A 23,340-nucleotide genomic window follows, 5' to 3' on the forward strand; every position below is an offset into this window, starting at 1 on the left:
ACTAGCAAACAGATAAAAAAGCTAAAGCAGCAGCTTTTAAGGAAATTGGCTAAAAGAAATGTCTAATATCTACATAGGTAGCTTCTAAAGCATCAAATATTCATATGATTCTAAAAAGACTGTCACTCATTTCACGACATTATCTAGTAATGGAATTCTATGAGCATATGTCAGTTCATTTTTGGTAACAGTTCACCATCAGTAGCTGAGCTCATCTCTTTGCAAACTTTAGTCTCTCTTGGTTTTGGCTACAGCTCTTCATGATGCACTGTTGAAAGAAGTTACATATAATACATACAAGGTAAGTGGTAGTAGGTGTGAGCAATAGTTTGTTCTTTCAAATAATAGCTAGATGTAATAAAAAAGCATCACAAATGTAAGTAAATCAGCCTTTGCTGTTTACGATGTTTAAAATTTATCAGATGTTGAGAAGATGCTTTAAAAAATCTGCTGGTCTACAGTCTCGGTTACATTAAGTGCACAAACAACTATATTTTACTAGATAGACTTCATAGGAGCTTCTGGAAACAGCTTCTCACTCTTAAGAAGCTGATGAGATTTTACTGGTGAACATTGCTAATAGTAATAAATGGCGAGTAATGACAAAGACAACTGGATAGTTGTTTCCGTTCAACTATAGTGACAGTTTTATTCACTGTTACTCACTCTATTATGATGTATTGAGCTTATAGCAATTGTACCTGCTGTGTTTGGCTTAGATTTGAGCTGGTTATCTTGACTAGCTTGCAGGTGCTTTCGCTGCAGTTCTCTGTCAGCATACAGAATTTGTCTGAGTTTCTGCTTTCTCTCTTTGTTAGGAGTTGTCACAGTCTTTATGCCATTGCTGTTCAACTCAAGGAATAGATTTGTTGTCTTTTTAAACTCTGGCCAAACAGGTATACCTTCTGCAAGTGTTGTAGGCTCATTTGGATTTCTGAAAGTAATATTTACCTACCAGTAAGATTAAAATACAACCTATCGTAATAATTCTAACAAACCGTTCATTATGTTCTGGCAGTGGTGATACAAATTACCTTCTAGAGATTGGGCAATACATATTGTGAAAGTTGGTAAAAATTAGCGGGTTGTAAAGGCAACCGTCATGTTCTCTTTATTGCTCCACAAAAATCAAAACAACTGAGTGCAAGGCAATAAGAAATATATATTTGATAATATACATAAATATACAAGCAATTCAATGTGTGCACATACACTAAACAGCATGCAAGTGTCGGCCAAGGATCTCTGTCTTCTTTGACTCATTCAGGGTTCTCATAAACTTTGTTGTCTTTGTCTGGCTCTGCCCCATCAGTAGACTGGTATACTTTGGAGCTTGTCTAGCATTCTTCCTATTTTTAAACGCTACAAGAGTATCTTGCAGACCCTCAGAGGCTTGCTACAATTTGAGCAGCTAAGGCTCTCCCCGGTCAGGAGGTGGTTTTGCCTCGGAGCACTCTTTTCTCTGTTCCTTTTTTCTTACTATTACTTCGATAGCTTCGGTTCTAGCAGCTTTCTCATTACTATCATTTTGATAGCCTCGGTTCTAGCAGCTTTCTCATTACTATCACTTTGATAGCCTCGGTTCTAGCAGCTTTCTTATTAATATCACTAGAATAGCCTCGGTTAGAGCAACCAGAGATTCGTCGCATCTTGCGGAGTCAAGATCTTTGATCCTACCGTGTTCCCTTTACTGCTCCTCAAAAAAGCAACACCACTGAGTGCAAAGCAATAAGAAATATATGTTTGATAACATATATAAGCATACAAGCAATTCAATTTGTGTGCATACACTGATCAGCATGCAAAGGACTGCTTGGGATCTTTGTCCTCCTTGGCTCATCTGGGCTCATTGTGTACTATTTCATCCTTTACTTGCTCCACCCTATCAGTAGATGAGTTGGTCTCTGCAGCTGACCTTTGGTTGACTGAATGTCTCACTGGCGGCCATGTCTTTTTGCTGAACCAGGGCTCAGCTTGGTAGTGACGTCACTCCTAGGTCAGTTAGGAGCCGACCTTCACCTCGACGAACTACCGCCATTGGGTAATAATTAGGTTTAATCTGCTTAGTCACTAATCATAACTCTACGAAATCAATTTAAAGTTTAATATTTATTTTTAAAGTACAGCCAGAATCATTAGCAAGCATTACATTTAGCTTTCTTAAAAGTATTCTTTTATCTAATCTATTATACATATATTGCCTGACCTGGGTAGGACTAAGATAAATAAATTAATTTACAGTAGTGTTATTACAAGAAACTTTATTGACCTCTTCTAATTTTTAAACTAAGAATAACCAATGGCTTAATAGAATTTAGCCTAGTTTACAACTAAGAAGGAATGCTATCTACATATATGTAAAGTTAACAAGTGGCATCAAAATTCAGAGCAATTTGCATTCACATTTACTTGTTGAAAGTCAACTTTTGCCTCGCCATTCCTGATGAAGGATGATGTTTCAAAGAGCTTGAATCAATAGGTCAGCATAAAAGGTCTAAAAACTTTCAGTATCTGCTCATTTTTTTACAGAACCAAACAATATGCCACTCTAATTACTATAATATATTTTGCAGTAAGCGACTTGACTGAACTAGTGTTCCATGTGAAGACCGGTTTCAAAATTTAAGCTAGTTAAAGATGCCATAACATAACTAGCTATGACGAGCAAAAATAAATTATATGACAGTAATTGTGCACGGTTTATTACTATAAGACCTATACTTTAATATATTACAGTCATACTTCGACTTACGAGCTTAATGCGTTCCGAGTCTGAGCTCGTATGTTAATTTACTCGCATGTTGGTGCACTTTATTTATATATAGAACCATTAAATATATATTGATTGGTTTCCATACTCTAAAAATGCAAATAAAACACTCAAAACAAGATATTGTAACAAAAAGAACATGTTGGTTATTGTCCTAATTTACCAAATGTTTTAAAAAAGCAACAATTAAAAAATAATGCAAGGAAATGTGATTAATTAAAATGTAAAATTAAATACATACAATAGCAGCTAACGCTAGCATTTGCCAGAGAGGGAGATATAAGTTATCATTCATTACAACAGTTGACTTTGATAAATTTGGATTTTATCAATGTTTTAAAAGACAAAAGTAAAAGCAAACCTAAAAGCAAACTTTCATTTTTAACTTAACGTAATTAAAATTTCTTCGACGTTCGTAGTTTGAAGTTTCTCGCTGGTTAGCTAATTTTTCCTTTTTTCGCTTTCACGACTAGCCGGCCGTTTTAAAATAATCCTATCTAAAGACGTTTGCCTTTGTTGCCCTTTCAACATGTTGCGATTAGGATGAACACAGGTGTCATCACAAAAGGTTAATGCACGACCACTAGCCAACTTGTCCGAATGTCTATTTTTTATAGTTTTGCTAGATAGAACTGGCTTTTTCATATACATTTGTAGCATCGTTTCAGTTACGCTGTCGCCGGCCAATTGTTTATCCAATGCCTAAGCAGTCTCTCCATCAGCGATCGTGAAGATCGCTGCGCCGTTTAGAAGCTATGGCCAGTCATTTTGCATTCTAAATGCCCTGAGTATAATCCTTCGGTTTGATAATTGTGGATGTATTTCTGTCATATTGCTGAGCTAGCTCAATCACGCATACACATTCTGCATATTTTTCAATAATTTTCCGTTTAATATCAACTGTTATCATTCGCTTTTTCTTTGCATTATCTTTCATTTTACTGGCAAACTTTCGGTCAACGCAGAGTACCTTTAATTCACATAATTCTGCACTGAAAATCGCACCAAAAAACATGGTACAAAAGTATAACCTGAGCAGTTGAAAAATACAGAGTGATGCTGTTCTCATAAAACACTTCCGGTATACTTGGCAACTGACTCAAGTGCTCGTATCTCAAACATGGCCTGTATGTTAGTGCTAAAACTTGCTTAAAAGCTGGCTCGTAGCACAAGTTTCTCGTACGTTGGAGCACTCGTAAGTTGAAGTATTACTGTATTTCATTAACTGTTAATATTTCAAAAATTTATTAAATTTTTAGCTGAAGTGATCTTACGTCAGTCACTAAAGTTTATAATAATAAGCAACAAAATCATATTCACGATTGAACAAAATATGATGAAATTACACTGTATTATGATATTCATCGATAATGATCCATCATCAACTGGAAATGCAATGAGACTACAATATGATTAGAAAGAGATTTGATTGTGACTGTCTTGTAACTATAATGAGACCATAACATGACTGTAGTATGACTATGAAACATCTAAGTAGCTATACCTATATATAATTATCATGTTACTATAATATATTTATTGGAATGCAATCAATAGTAAGTCAACTATTATTTTAGAGGTTTTGCTGTGAGAATTGTTTCTCTAAATAATAACCAACTAGAAATAACATCCTGTATATCAAAAGCTATATTTGGTTGGCCTCAAAACTAAGGATTACCAGTTTTAAGGTTTTATACCCGTTTAATGTTACAGACTCAGGAACAGCTAAGTTCTATAAAAAATATGATGCCAAAACTAAATTAATAAAATAACAGAATAAAATTTTTCAAATAGAAAAACTCATAGTGGAATACATTTGTTAGCTTATGAAAGTCTAAAAGGAGTTACTGGATAAATATTGTTAACTATAATGTTAGTAATACTCAACCAGATAGAACACAATCGCTTAAAATTTACATAAAATCAAAATTAAATAATAAAGAACTACAATTTAAAAGCTGATATTGCATAGGAACTAAAGAAGATATTAGCTCAGCACACTTAACCTTGTATTTCATATCAGGTAGTTTACTATCTACCTTTTTCATGAGCTCTGGCTAAGGTATGACTACCTTAAAATGAATAGTTCTGTTAAAATATATAAAGAAGGAATGCTATATAAAATGGTTTAGGCAAGCACAAATTGCAGAAGTGTGGTCCAAAAGAGCAGTAAAAGCAGGTTACACTGATCAGCTCAAAATATAGTTTACCCTGATTTGGCGAAGTTGCTCCACAATTGCATGATTACATTGGACAAAGCCTTGTCTTCATCCTCTGATAAACTTGTTAAACCTTTAGCTACGGTGGAATCTGCATCTCGTAGGTCTACACAATTAAAAACACTATGTAATTTCTGTGCTTATTAGCATATCTTATATCAGCCTATACAATCACACACAGTCACTGACACTATACATCAGATCAGTCCATGTAATCATACAGAGTCACTAACACCATACTTTAGATCAGCCCTTACAATGACACAGAGTTACTAACACTATACTTTAGATCAGCCTATACAATCACACAGAGTTACTAACACCATACTTTTAATTTGACTATTCATAGATAGCTACACAAACACCCTATTAAGGTCACAGCAAAAAGGTAAGAGATTTTTTTTAATCTGTCAAGTTGAAAATGCAATCTATCCATAGGTTTGTCTACTCTTGGCAAGCTTAATCAACTCTCGGTGAGACAACCCTAACTATTTTTATAAACTGAAATAAAAATCATCTCGCCTAATTATAAAATATTGTATAATGGTATTGACTCACCAAAAATTACCACTTTCATTATTCTTAGTTAGAGCACATAAACTATCAGCTAATAAAGAAGTAAGTGTAGCTTGCCTGTATGTAGTTTATGATGCAGCTATAGAAAATACCTTTTATTGTATAGGTATTAGCTTCTTACGTCATGACCTTAACTAAACTAATAGGAGCTACTACCATACCTGTCCAAAACTCAGATTTATCATCCTTCAAAAATGGAGCGCCAAATACAAATAAAATTTCATCAGCATGATCGGCAGCCACTTGAGCATTCCAAGATGGATGAGGCCACATAGTGTTAGTTCCTTTTCGTTCAACCAGCTCAGTGAAGTAGTAGGCGTAAGTTGATTTGGAAGACTCTGAGTGCTCTTCTAAGTTGAATGTTATGTCGATGCCAAATAAATGATCTCCTGCGCAATATAATTTACACATTGTAGAGGGCTCACTAATTTAACAGACTGGTAAAGTTAAAATACAGGTACTTTTCCTGCAAGCAGCTAACATTAGCACATCTTATGCCACCAAGTTTTGAGCAAAAGAAAAATTTTGAGATTTCATTAAGAGATGAAGGCACGTTTTTGGTCCAGCAAAAAAAGTGATCCATGTTCACTAAAGAAATTTTCTTAAAAAAGACAACAAATACCAGTTATTTGAGCAAAGATTTGTGTTTTTAGTTATACCAATAGCATGTTCTGAATATCAAATAGAACTAAATTATTTGGCCGAAGTATTTCTTTCATAATCCATTAAAAACTAAAAAGTTACAACAAAGATTGCATGGCACTATTCATAATAAAATAGCAATAGTGTGGTTTCAAAGAACATTTGATATCATCAAACATTGCTGGATAAACTGGAAAAATGAATGTGCCTTCATTCTGTGTGTTTTAAATAGCAAAGGTCAAAAGGTTGTAAGAGTAAATCCAAAGATTTTTTAGGGCTTGTGAGCACTTAACCGTAACTTATGATCTTACCAAGGAACTCAATAAGGTGAGATGTTCTTTCAAAATCATCATCCGTAGAATTCAATTCATAAGCTGTAGTGATGTATTGTAAACACAGCTGTGGAGAAAGAGGAGCAATCTCTGTTCTACATTTCCTCAACAAATAGTCTTCCATGGCCTCATTTGATATTCCCTCGCTGAACAAGGATGCATTAAACAATAACAGTTCAAATGCATAGACTATTAAACCTTCCTGACCATTCACTCCAGACATCAGATCAAACCTGTAGGACAGAATAAGCAATGCTTAGAGAATATTCTTGCATTTAACATTATTTTAGTCAAGAGAGAAGTATTCTAAGAGTTATATGCATTTGAAAATAATAGAACAACTGCAACATAGACTAGTAAACTTTTGTGAGCTTTCACTCAAGACATCAGATCAAACCTATTGGACAGAATTAGCAATGCTTAGAGAATATTCTTGTATTTAGCATTATTTTAGTCAAGAGAGTGGTATTGTAAGTTATATGCACTTGAGAACTATAGAACAACTGCAACATAGACTAGTAAACCTTCCTGACCATTCACTCCAGACATCAGATCAAACTTATTGGACAGAATTAGCAATGCTTAGAGAATATTCTTGCATTTAACATTATTTTAGTCAAGAAAAAGGTATTGAAAGAGTTATATGCATTTGAGAATAATAGAACAACTGCAAAACTACTATGAGAGGTAATTTTTCAATTATTTTTATGTTTTTTGTTTCAGCTGATTAGATAGTATAAAAGTGGCCACCGCTCTAAATTAATACAACTTACAATTGACTGGCTAACTAACTTGCTGTAGTTGCACATTGAAGCAGTTTGTCTAGGTCGGAGTAAAGCAAAAATTAGGAATTTCTAATGAGTCATTCCTTAAAGAGTATTGCTTAACTATTTAACAAGCCTTGGTATTTTCTTGAATTTTTTCAGCTCCAAACAAAAATAGGAATCGAATTTTGCAAAGAAAACTGAGTGCACATTACTAAGAGAGCTACATTACTACATTACAAACAGAGCAAATCTAGTATTATGATTGGCTTAGGTTTAAATTTTATTTTATACTCAACCTGTAACCACACTGAGAGAAACAGCTATTATATATGAGAAGTGATAGAAAATAAACACAATAGTTTACTAGAACCAGTTTAATATACTGACATGTGGCACACCTCAGTTATTGGTAGTCTGTATTCGTAGTGAAACCAACTGTTATTTCCAGAATTTCCATTTTACTTTTAAATTGAGGTGTTTTTAATGTTGTAACCAAACTGCATGACAGGGAATAAAGAAAGCCATGATCCGTTGCTAATATTCCACAACATGAATAAAACTTAATGTTCTCCTATATTCAATGTTTGTAAGTTATGCTTAAACACTATATTTCTAAGTATTGATGATATGTTGAGTCCTTGATAGTAGACATATACAAGGTATGAATGTATTTATTGTTTGGTATTCGTGACATGGCAGATAATGACAATGTATGGCTACATATAATAGTGTATACCTCTGATATGACAGGTAAGTGCAGTGTATGGTTATATATAATAGTGTGTACCTCGATATAATAGATAAGTGCGGTGTATTGCTGTATATAGTAGTGTGTACCTCTGATATGACAGGTACCCACAGTGTATGGCTATATATAATAGTGTGTACCTTCGAGATAACAGGGATCTAAAGTGTATGGCTATGTATATTAGTACGTACCTTTGGGATGGCAGGTAGCTGTTCACATTTATGTCATCTGGAAAAAAATCCCCATCAGCTGTTGGCTTGAAGGCTGAATTGAAATGTTGTTTTATTTTTGCACTTGCAAGCAAAGAACTGAGTGGCACATTTCTAAGGCACTCATAAATGGAAAGATTTCCACCATCTGGACAGTGATTTTGACGGAGTGTGTTTTCCATTTCTTTCTTTGGGCTGGTTACCAAATCCCAGCTCCACGGTAGGAAGAGAGTACCAGACTAGAACATGATTTCACATATGTCTAGTAAAGTGAAAATGATGGATCCCTCAAACATCACAGTCATTGGACAAACAGACATTGTTAGTCTTTCTTAGGTCTCTGCATACAAATCTTTATTTACAAGTATGTCTACCTTGAATGGTATTTTATACTTCAACAAAAGCCTTCAGCACTACTACCTTTTTACATTAGAGCTGCTTTACTTAGTACAGTCAGCAATACAATAAAAATTATACTCCCTGAGAACGCTTGCATTTTAGGGATTTACATTACATGAACAGTAAAATACATGAGAATTACAAATCAAAAAAATAAGTAATGGATAATGGGAAAAAAGCTTTTAAACAATTTTCTAAAAAATAATAATAGTAAAAGGTAGTAGTAAAATATGCATATTTAGTGTGTGGTATCGCAATAAGGATATACCTATATAATATGTAAGAACATTAGAAATAATAAAAATGGCTTAGCCTAGTGGTTAGGCATGTTAGCATGCTTTTTAGCGTGCTAACATGCTTGTTAGCAGACTTGCGATTGAAATGTCGCGAGTCGAAAACCTCTGCAAAATGGATTTTTCATTGCTAGATTTCTAATTGCTATAACTCGACAGCGGGATGAGAACACAAAGCTCAACAAAAAGACAAACAAATAATGATATTTTTATATAAATCAATTTAATTAGTATTAAAAAGTTTTTTGTTTTATAACATATATTTATATTTAAATCCATGTTACAAAATATAACACAAATTTTAAAGCATAAATTTTATGATACATTTTAAAATGCCTTCAATGTATATTTAAATCGATTTTCCCATTTTTCTAGTCTGTAAGGTTTATGCTGAAATAAAAAGTAAAAAATAATATATGTGTCTAAGATAAAGAAAAACTAAAATATAGATTTACTAGCATACTGTAAGAGGAGAGCTTGTATGTCAGTTGTTTTTTCCAAAGGCAGGGTTAGAGGTTGAGATAAAAGATGGATTTCAGTGAGCCTCGAACTCGTGACATTCAGATTGAGTGACTAATACTGTAACACCTGTACCAATCGACCACCTTCAGGCATTTTTTCAATAATCTGGCAGTTACATATTATCCTCTGCTTTATCGGTACACCTGACAATCTGTCACGGCACAATAGACTGGGAGAGTACTAGTATATAATAAAAATATCTCAACGGGTTATTTTCTATCCCAAGAGCAGAAAAAGAGAAAACAATATTTTAAGGCTAACCAAAGATTTCATTATTCAAATCAAATTTGAGAACTCCATCAACTTGAGGCTTTGCGTTATATGGAATTTTTTATGTAATACGAAGCCAAAACTTTACATAAACTGTTTGCGATAAGTGGAATGTATGTTATAGGAGGCATAAGTTATAAGACCGTTGACTGTACACTGCTTTTTATACAGGTAAAACCATCACATGGCTATATTAAACATCTTTAATGATATATTACTACCAGTTGCTGTTGTTAAATGTGTTTGATTGAAATATACAAATGTACGGAATTATAGTTCCTGGTCTAAAGGCTTGACAACTCTCAAAGTCATATCTCAAAAGATAGTTACCGTAAAACCTCTAATTGAACGCCACTATAGAGGATGGGTTGAAAAATAATGTTCTATGATGTTTAATTACAGGTTTTACAGTATTCTGTCATTCAATACAGCTCTCACAATTCAAAGCTAGCAGTATCACTTTAGACCTTAAAGGAGGTTCTGCAGCAGTAATGCTTGGGCACTTCAAAAAAATTATTGTAGAGCAGATAACCCCATCAATTAAGAGTAAGTACCTCATGAAACTACCTACCACCATTCAGCGCGTTTATGCATAAGTGGGAATGTAGGTCAATAAAAAATACAAATACTTGTTACTTAAGTTACCTAATTGCCAATCCACTTGATTAACTAAAGTACATGTATTTAGTGCTTAAATTAATACATTACTAAAATGCCATTCAAAATGTAGATAGTTTAGTATTTGTCATAAAAGTGAATCTTGAGACTGTTAGAATTATAGATACTCAGATGCTAGAGATAGTAAGTTTATTATCACTGTCTAAAAATAGGAGTGTTTGTATATTGCTATTACAGTACCTCAAAATTCATCAAAGTTTGATATTCATTTGATATCAAACGCTGATAAATAGAATGAAAGTCTAATCTAATTTTGATTACACTTTTGTATTCAAACTTAGATATTCTAAAAATGGTACATGCAAAATATCCTATTTTTAGCTGCTCTAAAATATAAAGACATTCTCATTGTTAAATTTATTTTGCTTCTGTTAAAATATGCAGGACTGTGTATTCAGCAGTTAAATTTGATGTTTTCAGAATTTTAACAGCCCAACACAGTAAGGTCAGACCAAAGTCAGCAAATACATCATCGGCTTCATTGTGCATTTCACTATGAATAAGTTATTATATGACAAAGTGTTTAAAATTTCGTATTAATCTTTTTTTAAAAGAAGAATTTATAAGTATTTGTTTACAAGAGCAGAGTTCATCAACTAGCAAAAGTCGAAAACTGAGCACCATCCTACCTCTTGTATAGCACGCTGAAAAAGTCCTTCACTGTGCGGACTCTGTGTGTGAGCTGCAATGCTGCCTCCTCCTGCTGACTCACCAAATATGGTAACTCGATCAGGATCACCTCCAAATTGTGCAATGTTTTCTTGAACCCAAATCATGGCAGCCCTCTGGTCCCAAAGACCAAAGTTTCCTGTTCCTGTCACAAGTAGCTCAATTTCATTAAATGATCTGTTACTTTTTATAGCCTGTACATGTAGTACATGCAATATTTGAAGATATGGAACGAGCGACATTGGGCCAAGTTTTACACTGATAAGGTGCTGCATTCTCTTGCACCCTTTTATAATGACAGCAGTGGTAATTTTAACATATTTGCCTAAAACACTTACGTCCTTCCTACATATTAACTCTGTTACCAACAAGCTGAGTTGCTTGGCCAAAGGTTCCTATCCTGGCAATGATAAGCTTGCAATTACGGATTTTTTTTTCATAGCAATTAAAATTGTTGAGAATTATTTAATAAAATAGCCCTAAACATGCAGCTTCCATTACCACCATATTATCATCATAGAAATCCCTTTTACCTATAGCATTGAGCTATAGCAATGAGGTATACTTATAGCAATTAGCTATACCCATAGCAATGAGCTATACCTAATGCAATTTGCTATACTTATGACAATTAGTTATACTGATAGCAATGAGCTATACATATAGCAATGAGCTATACTCACAGCATTAGCCTATATCTGTGGCTATAACCTGAACAGCTACTGTGAACTGCATGTATAACAATAGTTTATACCTATGCTTACCCATATAGCAATGACCTATAGCTACAAATATTATATGCACATCTAGCAATGACTGTATCAATTATTTATAACTATAGATAATACGTGCACATATAGCATTTAGTTATACATATAACAATGTGTTATACTCATGGTTACTGCCTACACTTGTAGCAATGTCCTATAGGTATGCTATACAACATGAACCATGGGTCTATACAGTGTACCAACAAGAATACCATTGGTCTTTGCTTTTTCTAACCTGGTCCATCATAAAGAAACCCAAGTGGACCTAGTCGGTAGTTGATAGTAACAACGATAACATCGCCAAAAACTGCCAATGGCGCTCCAACATAGCTTCGTCCAGATCCAGCTACATAGCACCCTCCATGGATCCAAAGCATCACAGCTTTTTTCAGCCCTTTCTTTACACTTCCAGGGACAGTAACATGGAGAAACAGACAGTCTTCATCTCCAACGACTCGGACATGGTCTGAAAAATTCTGACGATGTTAGAAAATAATGCTTTGAAAGGTTCCAGAATAACAATACTGATAGTGGCTACAGCTTTGTCAAGCAGATTCCTTATGGCATCAAAGTGGTACAAGTTAGAAGTGTCTCTGAATGGCTCTGAATCTCTTAATTAGAGAATTGAAGTGAACACAGAAAGAGTGTATGAAGTAGTAAGAAAGTGAAAGGTAGGTTCAACAAGAGGTACAGTTACATATATACTGACTTTGTAGCTTTACAAAAAATACAATAGCTGATCCAATTCGTGAAGCATCTAGAAATACTAGTTGCATTTTGAACATGCAGCATAATCAAAACTTACTTCTCACTGAGTTTAGGCATTAAACAGCCTTGATATACTAGCTACGTAAATCAATATACAGGCTTCATGTTTAAACTCTGTCATTGAAGATACATACAGTAAGCTCAGCTAGCTTAATGGTTTAGAATGCTGGTTTTCAAACCATAGGTCGAAGTTTGATTTCCACTTTAGCAATTGGAAATGGCATCCAATGACAATCCTATGACATCTAAACTCTCTGCAACTTTGCAACCAGTTTTTGAGGTCTGCTTTCTCTTCGGCACACACATATCCAGCCAAGATCACAGACACCTTGTTTGTGCAACAAAGCTCTTAAAACACCTACACTCTCTGCATGCAATAAGCTAAGCAAACTTCATATTTGATCATTGAGGATATGCTCCCATATAAACTCAGCTATTGGACGATTGTGGGAATTAATGCTTCATCCAATGGCAATCAAACCAGCAAAATAACTGGCCGTTGCTTTTAATTAAACTAATTGATCAAACATCTTTGAAGATTGACTTACAACAAAGTTCACATTACAGTTATTTGGTTTCAAAAGATTCACCATGTCGTACTCTGTTGTGTTGTAGGTGCAGAATATGTGGAAATGTAATTACAAGCTCTTAAAATCTTCTCATTGTCATTACATTTGGTTATTGTTTTGTCACGTGATGTTTTCCCTGGAATTGAAAGGCCGATAAAAAGCTCAATATAAGACTTTTCATAGCACCAGTTTATGATAAACACTTCGGGTTTTACCAAAGACCTCGTATCAAATATAGATACTCGCTACTCTACAGCTTTGTTTCGGCTTTGGTCTAATCGTCTAGTCGTAATCTGATCATGTGACCCAATACTTTGTGATTAATTTCTGCAGCATTTTTTGATTATCAAAGGTGACCAACAGGCTCGTCATGTTTATCAGACAATGATATGTACTCCTTCGAGCTAAGGTGAAAAGATTAAATAAATTTTTTTGGTAGGTTATAGGATATCAGTGCTGAAAGTGACAGCATTACAATGACGATAAAGTAGATGCGTAAGAACGATAGACAGGGTTTTATTGAATGTGTGAAGTATATTTGTGAAAATATATTGACGAATGAGGTTGCTTAAAGGTGTAAACAGAAACCATCTCCTACAACTACGTCACATTTGAGCCGTTTTGGAAAGAGAATCCAATCTACAGCGATCTTGTGTGGCTGCGATTAGCTGTTCGTTTTTGAGCTTTTAAGAGCTTGTAATCACATTTCCACATATTTTGCACCTACAACACAACAGAGTAAGACATGGTGAATCTTTTGATACCGAATAACTGTAATGCGAATTTTGTTGCAAGTCAATCTTTAAAGATAGCGATCTTTATAGAACAACTAGCCCAGCTGGTCCAAACTCTCGCGGACAAGGTGGAACGGCTCCAGGAGCAGATTCACATTCAAACCAAGAGGAGCCAGCCAGCTACTCTTTGCTGGGGATGTGGTCAACCGGGGCGCGTACAGAAAAATTTCCCTCGCCACACCAAACCGGCTTCGGGAAACGAAGGGCGGCCACAGCAGTAGCTCCGACTACTGGCTGTGTCAAAGCCAAGCAAACACGAAAAAGCAATAAGATTTCGCGAGACTCGGCGGCTGACGGCTGGTCTCAACCAGCAAGGACTAGGCCAAGGGAAGTTCATGCACAGGAAAGGCCTGTGGTGACGCGGAACTATTACCAGTCCTTGGATGAGACTAGTCTGGACAGCCCCCTGTCCCGGACACAGCCTACACCCCTTGATGCGAACGGCAGGGATGTAACTCAAAACGCAGGAGGGTGACCCCCAAATTCCTTCCACCCCAGACACTGAGAACCATTTCCACTTGACTGGACAGTTGGAAGCTGTCTTAAAAGCGGCCAGGTTGACCCCTTCTCCACCTTGGGAGTGGCAATCACGGGAGCAGCAGATTTACTCCGGATGTGGGACAGCCCGAGGGAGCGACCTCGCCCCACCAGGTCGCAAGCCTTCAGCCAATCGCACTCTACCAGCTATCTCCTCCCGAGAAAAGTGGAGGGGCGGCTCATTCAGATCCTGTTGGACATCGAATGCACCACCAATCTGATCAATAAACAAATATTTGATCGATTGCCAGGAGCCATGCGGGACCGACTCAAAGAGAGTGACAGCCACGGACTATTGGCTGACGGAACGCGGCTCCCCTTTTATAGGATAATTCGTCTGACTATCCGTTTGAGAGATGTGAAGACAGAGGAAGTTTTCGTAGTTAGACGACTGAGTGAAGATGCCATACTCGGAATGCCGTTCTTTGTGGCCCATCAATGCACTCTCGAGTTTGAGCAGCCAATGGTCCAATTAGATGGCAGACAGCTAGTCTGCGCGGATCAGCATGGGCAGCTGCTACAGAAAAAAGTACCAGTGATAAAGGGGGTAATGGTTCTCACTCGGACAGAGATGGCGATACACTGTCGCATCACCACGCGGAACTATTGCCCCATGGGACTAATCGAGAGACTTCCCGACAGACCTCCCGTAGCCAGTAGCCTGAACCAGCTGGGACCCAAGGAACAGATAATCACCTGCTGCATGAACACTACGGAGCAACCTTTGACCTTCCGGTCCGGAGCCACTATCGGCACTTACACGGGAGTGGAGACCCCACAGGTTGAAGAGGACAACCCCTTATTGTGTGACGCTGGTCCGACTTCAATCAATGGAGTGCTGGCTCACCTTGAAGAATTGTTGTAGGCGGCCCGGCCAAACTGTGAAGACATAGGACAAACGTCAAGGTTGGCATCCCTGCTGCGTCGGTATGCCACAGTGTTCAGTACGGGTGACGACGACGTGGCAAGGACCTCGGAGGTGGAACATTCTATTCCACTTAAAGAGGGCACTCGGCCAATCCGACAACCCCTTCACAGACTCGGACCGGAGGAGGCAGAAGCCGAGAGGCAGGTCCAGGATCTGCTCAAATGAGGGCTCATCGAGCCAGCTAGAGCAGCTTGGAGCTCCCTCTGTGGTGATGGTCCAGAAGAAGGATGGAAAGTGGCGCTTCTGTATTGACTACCGGCATCTCAACGTCGTCCTGGAGCAAGACGCCTACCAGCTACTTAGGATCGACGACATCCTGGACTCCCTGTTCGGCAGTCACTATTTTAGCACGCTCGACCTGGTGAGCGGGTATTGGCAGGTATCCCTGGATGCAGAAAACCACTGAAGAACGATGATGCTATCTATATCTGGATGATATCATTGTCATCGCCCCGGATTTCGATACGCATCTACATCAGCTGGAAGAGGTCTTCCAGAGACTCCACAAGGCTGGACTAAAGCTTAAGCCCTCCAAGTGTGGGCTATTGCAACCCCAGGTCCACCACCTGGGTCACATAGTAAGCCAGGACGGAGTCTTTACAGACCCCGACAAGGTGTAGGCAGTCGCAAAGTGGCCGAGTCCGCCCAGAGTGAGGGAACTTCAAAGATTCTTCGAGACGGTCGGCTACATATCCCAAAGTTCGCCACTATAGCGCAACCCTTGCACCGTCTGACTGCAAAGCGAAAGCCCTGGAGAAGAAGAGCATCAGCATTGCCCCGATCTTGGGCTATCCGGATCCTCGGAGGCAGTACATCCTGGACACGAACGCCAGCGGATGTGGAGTGGGGGACGTGCTGTCCCAAGTACAGGAGGGCTGCGAGAGGGTCATTGCCTACTACAGCGAGACCCTCATCCCTTCAGAACACAATTACTGCATCACCCGACGGAAACTACTTACGGTAGTGAAGGCGGTCAAGCACTTTCGGCTGTATCTGTATGGCCAGGAGTTCCTCCTACGGACAGACCATGCATCACTCCGGTGGCTATGCCGGAGGAGGGAACCTTCAAACCAAGTAGCCCATTGGCTTGAGATCTTGGCGGAGTTCCGCTACATCCTGGAGCACCGGTCAGGAGCTCGCCATGGGAATGCTAATGGATTGAGCAGGCAAACCTGCGAGGACTGCCGGCAATGCGCGAGCATTGAACAGAGAGACGGGGGCCCCTCACGGAAGGAGCTGGCAAGGGAACAAAGGCCGTTAGCTGCGTGGGTACCAATCAGTTGCCTGGATGGAACTCCTGCTTTCGATAGAGCGGGATCAACCCTGGGCAACGTCGCATACCCCGAGGGCCGGCCATCAACTCGCACGGGATTCCCGCCCCAACCGTGGCAAGATTGAACTTGGGTGCCGGAGGTTCCCCAAGAGGCTATCAGCCCCACCAGGAGTGACAGGACCAAAAGGCGAACTGGCAAGGACACAGGCTACAAGATAGGGACCAGTGGCCATCATGTACTGTGCCATCGCCACAGGAGAGGAGGTGCCTGCAGAACATATGGAGGTCGGGAGCAGAGAGCTGGACAGCCTGCATCACATATGGGGCTCTCTGCGCAAACAACAGGACGGCGTGTTGGAAGCACGCGTGGCCCCGCAGGGCCATGCCAGATGGTGCGCCATCTGCCCCCAGCCATGCGAGAAACCGCGGTGTGGAAAACGCACGCCCTGACTCACTCTGGGGTAGGAAGGAGGCTAGGTCGCCTCCAACTGACATGATACTGGCCCGGAATGACGTCCACAGTCAGACAGCTCATCAAGAGTTGCGAGGTGTGCCAAGCCGCAAAGCATGGAGGAACAAAGGCGGCCGGAGGAAAAAGGAGGCTCTATGCAGAACGACCCTGGCAGAATATGGCTGTGGATCTGGTGGGGCTATTTCCTGCCACGCCAAAGGGGAACAAGTAGGTCCTGGTTCTCACCGACCACTTCAACCGGTGGCAGGACGCCTTGGCACTACCTGACGCAACGGCCCCAATGGTCGCCAACGCACTGGATGAGCGGGTCTTCTGCTACCTGGGATTGTCTGAGCAGATCTACAGGGACCAAGGGGCGCAGTTCGAGAGCCAGCTGATGGCCAAACTGTGCCAACTCTGGAATGTGGGGAAGACCCACACGACTCCGTGTCATCCACAGGCAAATGGAATCGTGGAGCGGAATAACCGGGGACTCGGAGACTCCTTGAGAGCGCTGCTCCTGGCTCGGGGACAGGATGAGTGGGACCTACTGCTCCCCTAACTGATAAGGGCATACAGACGCACCACCTACTCTGCGACTGGAGAAACGGCCAACATGCTAATGTTGGAACGGGAGCTGAGGTTGCCAAACCAACTGGAAAGCCACCTTCCACTGACCGAGTTCTTTCCTGCTCACCAGCACGCTCTGGAGGTGCAGCGGAGACTGCAAACAGTGCATGAGGCACTACAGCAAAGCCAGATGGAAGTGCGGCAAGAAGACAGGGAAGAGCCACCGCTGTACGCCCCAGGCAACTGGGTATGACTCACGAACAAACGCCGGAGATGGAGAGAAAATCCCAAGCTGCAGGCAAAGTTCGTGGGACCATACCAGGTCCTGAAAGCCTGGGGGAACCACACATATCTGGTGGAATGGCAGGGCCAGTTATCCATCTAGAGCGAAGGAACTCTAAAACCCTATCATGCTTGCCCAAAGAAGTTGTGACAGGCCCTAACCACTCTGGAGCCAAGGAGGGTCCCAACATGAAGGGAGCTCGACACAGCAGGCCGGAGAAAAGGCAAGAAGAGGCTAGAGTGGACCTTGTGCTGATAATGCCACCTCCCAACTGGGAAAGGCTGCTGCTGGAAGCTGCTGAAAAACAAGGACAGGAAGTAACTCCGGGAGAAAACCAGGTCGGACCGGAGGAAGGAGAACACCAGAGACGCCAAGGACGCTCTCCAAGTTCGGTAGAAGCCAATCCGTTCCCGCTAGAAGAAGTTTCGGGTGAACCGAAATCAAACCCGGAGGAGACCGGAATGGCTCCCACACTGAAGACTTCATCGGAACCTGTCCGCCACAACCCACGGCCAGCCTAGACTACTAGAAGGCCGGACCAGTACGGGAACGGAGTGTGCTACTCGATGGAATCACCGGCAAATGACCCGGAGGTGGGACAAGAGGACAACCAGGTAGTTCTCACGGCCGCTACCAAGGACTTTCTGTTAGAGCACTCGCTCACCCTGGACGCCCTCAGTTTGTTGGAGAACTTTGATGACGCATGTGATGTGTCTTTGCCAGAACTATTGGTTTTGGTCACCAGGAGCTTGGAAGAAGCTGAAGAAGCTCTAAGTGCCCCGAAGCCAGTCGGTGTGGCAGCAGACCAAGGAGATCGAGAGTTGGAGAAGGCAGCCGCCGAGGCCGGCACGAGCTGCCCCGGGGCAGCTGCCTCAGACACAAACGTGGAGGGCCTGGACAGAACCCTGACAGGAGAGGAGGAGGTCTGCAACGTAGCTACCATAAGCTCTCTCTCCCAAGGTCTAGATCGGAGACTATGGTCATCAATGGGGGAAGAGTGTTGTGGAATGTGGTCCACTGGGAGCTGAGCATAGGGCTGAATTAAGCCGAGCCAAGCTGTGTTCAGTCAAGTGTGTTAATGAGGTCGGAGTTCAGCCAAGCATGCCCAGAGTCATGCCAGGTCCAGCCAACTAAAACGGAGGCGGAGCTTACTAGCTATATAAGCTCAAACATTTGTGTAGAAGAGCAGAGCTGTTCTGGGCCTGTTCATTGCCTGTTACTTGATTCTTTCTTGTACACATTGATGAACTAAGCAGAAATATAGGTATTGAATTCATGCACGAGTCTTGTACTAATGGAGGAAAGTGAACGTTGCACAAACCTTTACAATATAAAATGAGCTTGACTGACATTGCTTGCTAGAGGCCAATGAACTGATACAAGTGATTTGGATTTTAGATATCATTGTTAAAGCAATGAAGCATATAAAATACTTTTCATTAGTATTCATGGTGGTCTTGGTTTTATCAGATAAATTGAGTGACTCTTAACTGCGCAGACTACAGTTTTTGCATTAATGGTCTGCGTTGTTATTTGTTATGTTTTGTCAGCTATTATTTGCTAGTGTTGTTATTTTGATAAAAACAAATACTTCACTTGTATAGTTTTACCAATCAAGCTTATTATCGCACATGGCGTTAGATCGAAAATTTTACTTCCATTTTTAACACCTTTCAAATATCTTTATTCACTTTCTCTGTTATAATAACAATTTCACTAGGACTATATCGCGAAAAAAATTGATGTAACTCGCTTGTTGATATCTAAGAGACAATCGTAATGCAGTGGGAAAATTATATGATACAAACATTAATTTTGAAGATTATTTTTGTTCATAAAAACATGAACGTTTACTCAATGAACATGATTTCACTACAACATTACTTAAAGGTTTCAAAGTCATACGAATTTTTATGGTTTCAGCTCGAAGAACTGTGAAACAAATTTTTTTATATTTGGTGATATTTGCTGTGTGTTGTTGGACTGTTTTACCGATTATCTGATTTTTCCTAATTGTGTATCTTACCAATTATCATCAGATTATGACCCTATTTTGATATATTTAGTAAAAGCTTTATAACTTCCTATCTTTTGGCAAATTGCCCAAGGATACTGCCACACATGGACAAAAACAGCCAGGTCTCAAAGTATTAAATACTTCCTTTCCAAAAATGTTACCAATTCTTTCAGCTGTTGAAATATTATAATGAAGAAATAATGGAAGCAATCGATGTTTTAGAAAATAATGAATTTTTTCCCAACTTATGAATAATTGCATGTTAAAAAGTGTATTGAAACTTTACATATATGTATTTACAAGCTGTAGGATAATAAAAAAGTTTTTTAACAAAAAATTTATTTGTATTTAACATAAAACAACATTTGTCATTCTAACTTTTAAACTACATATCATGAGAAAAGTGTTTTGTGTAGTTGAAATAATTTAAGAGAAAATAAAAACAGCTGTAAAGGTTTTTAAACTTTGTCATACAACTGTAACTTTTAAATTTCATATCATTAGTAAAATGTTTTGTGCAGGTCAAATAAATTAAAAAAATAATAAAACAACTATAAAAAGGTTTCAATGTAAATGTGAAATATTTAGCAAGTAATAGCTAAATTAAGGCGGTGTTGCTATGATTAAAATAAAAGATGATTTGGTAATGACACAAAAGAACGAACTGAGAAAACAAAATAAAAAGCCTGAATATAATGAATTAATAATAACGATTTGTTGCATAGAAGTGTCTGTATTAAAAAGATTACTGTTCCAGCAGAACTTATCCATCAAAACCTTGAGTACAACGATACTGGTACCAGTCGATACTAATACAAATATAAAAATGAGACATAGGACTGTTTTTGTCTGACCAAAAGGAGAGATCGTTTTGAAGCTATTCCTACTCGAGATAATATAATTGTCCGCGTGAGAAGAATTGGCTTTGACCCTATATTTAGTAAATGAACCTTAAGAAAAATATTTTTAACAAGGGCGTGGTGACTTGTAGCCACATTGGTAAAATAATCAGCATGCGCTATAGTTATAGCTGGAGTGACAGACAGACAAACTTTGAGAAATATATATAGCTAATGATGACTAGGTCTACATAAAAATTATTTAACAACCAACTGTAAGCCTGTGTACGTAGCAAGCAATAGTTTTAGTGAGTGAGTCACTCTTAGTATCACCATGTGTAAAGGAATCTGCCGGATCCCTTTACTCTCCACAAGGCAGTCAAACAAAAACTCTGAGTGTTAAGTGCCAATGAAGTATATATTTACTGAATAAATGCATATGATTATACATGCATGATAGGCAACCAAGAGCATACATGCAGGGAGTGTGTGCACAGTACGACTCTGTCTCAAAGATCGATTCCTCTACATTTTATATTTTTAATTACAGTCTAGGATCTGTCCCATTTATTTCCACACACAGTTTCTTCTTCGTGGCCATTCGGTCTTCTTCTCGGTAGTCTGAGTTCTTACCGGTGGCCGGGCCTCCTTAGTACCTCGGAGGCTTGATCCTACGACAGGGGTGACCAGGAAGTCTATCGCTGCAGCCCTTACCACAGTTCTCCGCCGTTAAATATGTTTCCATGGTGCGCATGATGCTCAATTCTGAGTTAATCCACATGAGAACCGCATCATGCAGATGACCAAATCGGTTAAAATTTGGTAAGCACAAATCTTTATCAAATTCATCACGCTTGCAAATAATGGAAACAGCACTTACGAATGATGAAGGCTATTCCATCCTAAACCTTTTCATGCTTCAGTAGTTTTTATTTCATTTGAGCAGTTCTGATGCGCTAATATTCCAAATGCTGCTAAGTGTGACAAGAGTGTGCCACTACTTACTGACTTATGAGAGGGTCAATAATTAGCAATGGAGTCTGGTCTTGTTACCAAAAAGTTAAAAGTGCATCCCGCGAATGTTCATAGAAACACTTAATTGCTCGGTCACTCAACTTGGGCACAACTCCAAATGCACATCAAGAGCTTAATGAAAACGTTGCGTATATTTTATATAGTTTAGAAGAAAAATCGTGCTGACAGAAGAAAGATAATTTCTGAGTTTATGTGATACCCTGAGCATTAAAAATGATTAACAGTGAGATGTTTGTATCTGCCAAAAATTTTACCATCTGAAGACTCTATCAGTACTAATCAGTCTAAATAAACTGTTAACACAGATTATTAAGAAATAGAACCCTGGTAGTCTCATGTACTGTAAGAGATTGTCAGGTGTGCCAAAATACCATTGAGAGTAATTATATGCACAGTTATTCCAAAGTGTCAATGAGTGGCCGATTGGTGCATTTTGGCGAAAGTGAATGAATCCCATATGACGCAATATTATTTCCAACTTCTAACCACGAATTCGGACGGACAGATAGACAAACTGACAGTTGGATACAAGTACAGACTAACAGGTGGAGTCGGCTCTTAGTAAACTAAAGAATGCCATTAAAACTTTAGCTGAGGTCATCTAGGTATCGAAGTGTTAAACTGCTTAAACTCCCTATTCTCAAATGACATACAGTTGATTTACCTAGAAAATTGAGATGCGGACAAACATTTCCACTCTCTTTAGCATCTACTACTCCTTCCCACGAGGTTGGAACTGGTTTTTTGAATCTTAGGTCACCTGTAGGAGGCTGGGCATATCTCACACCTAAAATATACAAAAAGGTTTTGACTTATTCTACACAAACACTTTTGTGTAGATTTGAGGGCATGAGCAAGAATACACAGTACAGCTGTGTAACCTTTGTTTGAAGATAAACAAGATATGCTGGCGAGTCGCAGTTACGAATAATTACAGAGAGCCAGCAACAAGATCGAACTAGTTAATTACAAGAGCTCTGACACTACATGTATGTTTCCATGACTCCCATGGTGCGCAAATTTGAGCTAATTCGTGAGTTAACCGCATCATGGAAACGGCATAAATCCGCAAGATAAGCGAGTTTTGCAATTCACAAATCGTTATCGAATCCATCATGCTTGTGAATAATGGAAATGGCACTTGTGAATGACGCGCATTAAAATATAGCTGGCTATTCCATTCTAAACATTTTTACGCTTCAGTCATTTTTATAGCGATTCAAGCAGTCTCAATGCGCATATCATTGAACTTAAAACCCCTAGAATGGCAATCACGTGACTTTTACACTGATCGAAATACGTAATGCATGCGCCATATTGGAGAGTTAATCGCGTACTAGCTCCGTATGTAAACAAACAGTGAAAAATGACAGAAACGTACATGTTGAATGGTTATTTTTCGCCTGAGTGTT

The 23,340-nt window shown here is 39.1% G+C and overlaps 2 protein-coding genes across 2 annotated transcripts in view; both read right to left on the bottom strand.

The window, feature by feature from the left end:
• Nucleotides 1-8,465, bottom strand: LOC137388800 (carboxylesterase 1C-like). Its single transcript, XM_068075249.1, has 6 exons — nucleotides 8,246-8,465; nucleotides 6,519-6,772; nucleotides 5,727-5,954; nucleotides 4,981-5,095; nucleotides 702-934; nucleotides 1-268 (listed from the first exon to the last, which is right to left on the bottom strand). The coding sequence occupies exons 1-6, from the start codon at nucleotides 8,443-8,445 to the stop codon at nucleotides 249-251; spliced, it is 1,050 nt and encodes a 349-aa protein (XP_067931350.1). The 5' UTR covers nucleotides 8,446-8,465; the 3' UTR covers nucleotides 1-248.
• The window catches only part of LOC137388020 (acylcarnitine hydrolase-like), a gene marked incomplete at its 3' end in the record, with an annotated part of 21,299 nt that continues 6,404 nt past the window's right edge, over nucleotides 8,446-23,340 (bottom strand). Inside the window, exons 2-5 of the mRNA XM_068074540.1 lie at nucleotides 22,593-22,715; nucleotides 12,100-12,330; nucleotides 11,055-11,239; nucleotides 8,446-8,502 (exon numbers count right to left, since the gene is read on the bottom strand). Coding sequence (XP_067930641.1) covers nucleotides 8,446-8,502; nucleotides 11,055-11,239; nucleotides 12,100-12,330; nucleotides 22,593-22,715 — 596 coding nt within the window. The remainder of the gene's footprint in view (nucleotides 8,503-11,054; nucleotides 11,240-12,099; nucleotides 12,331-22,592; nucleotides 22,716-23,340) is intronic.

The sequence above is a fragment of the Watersipora subatra genome, chromosome 2 (assembly GCF_963576615.1).
Source record: "Watersipora subatra chromosome 2, tzWatSuba1.1, whole genome shotgun sequence".
NCBI classification, from domain to species: domain Eukaryota; kingdom Metazoa; phylum Bryozoa; class Gymnolaemata; order Cheilostomatida; family Watersiporidae; genus Watersipora; species Watersipora subatra.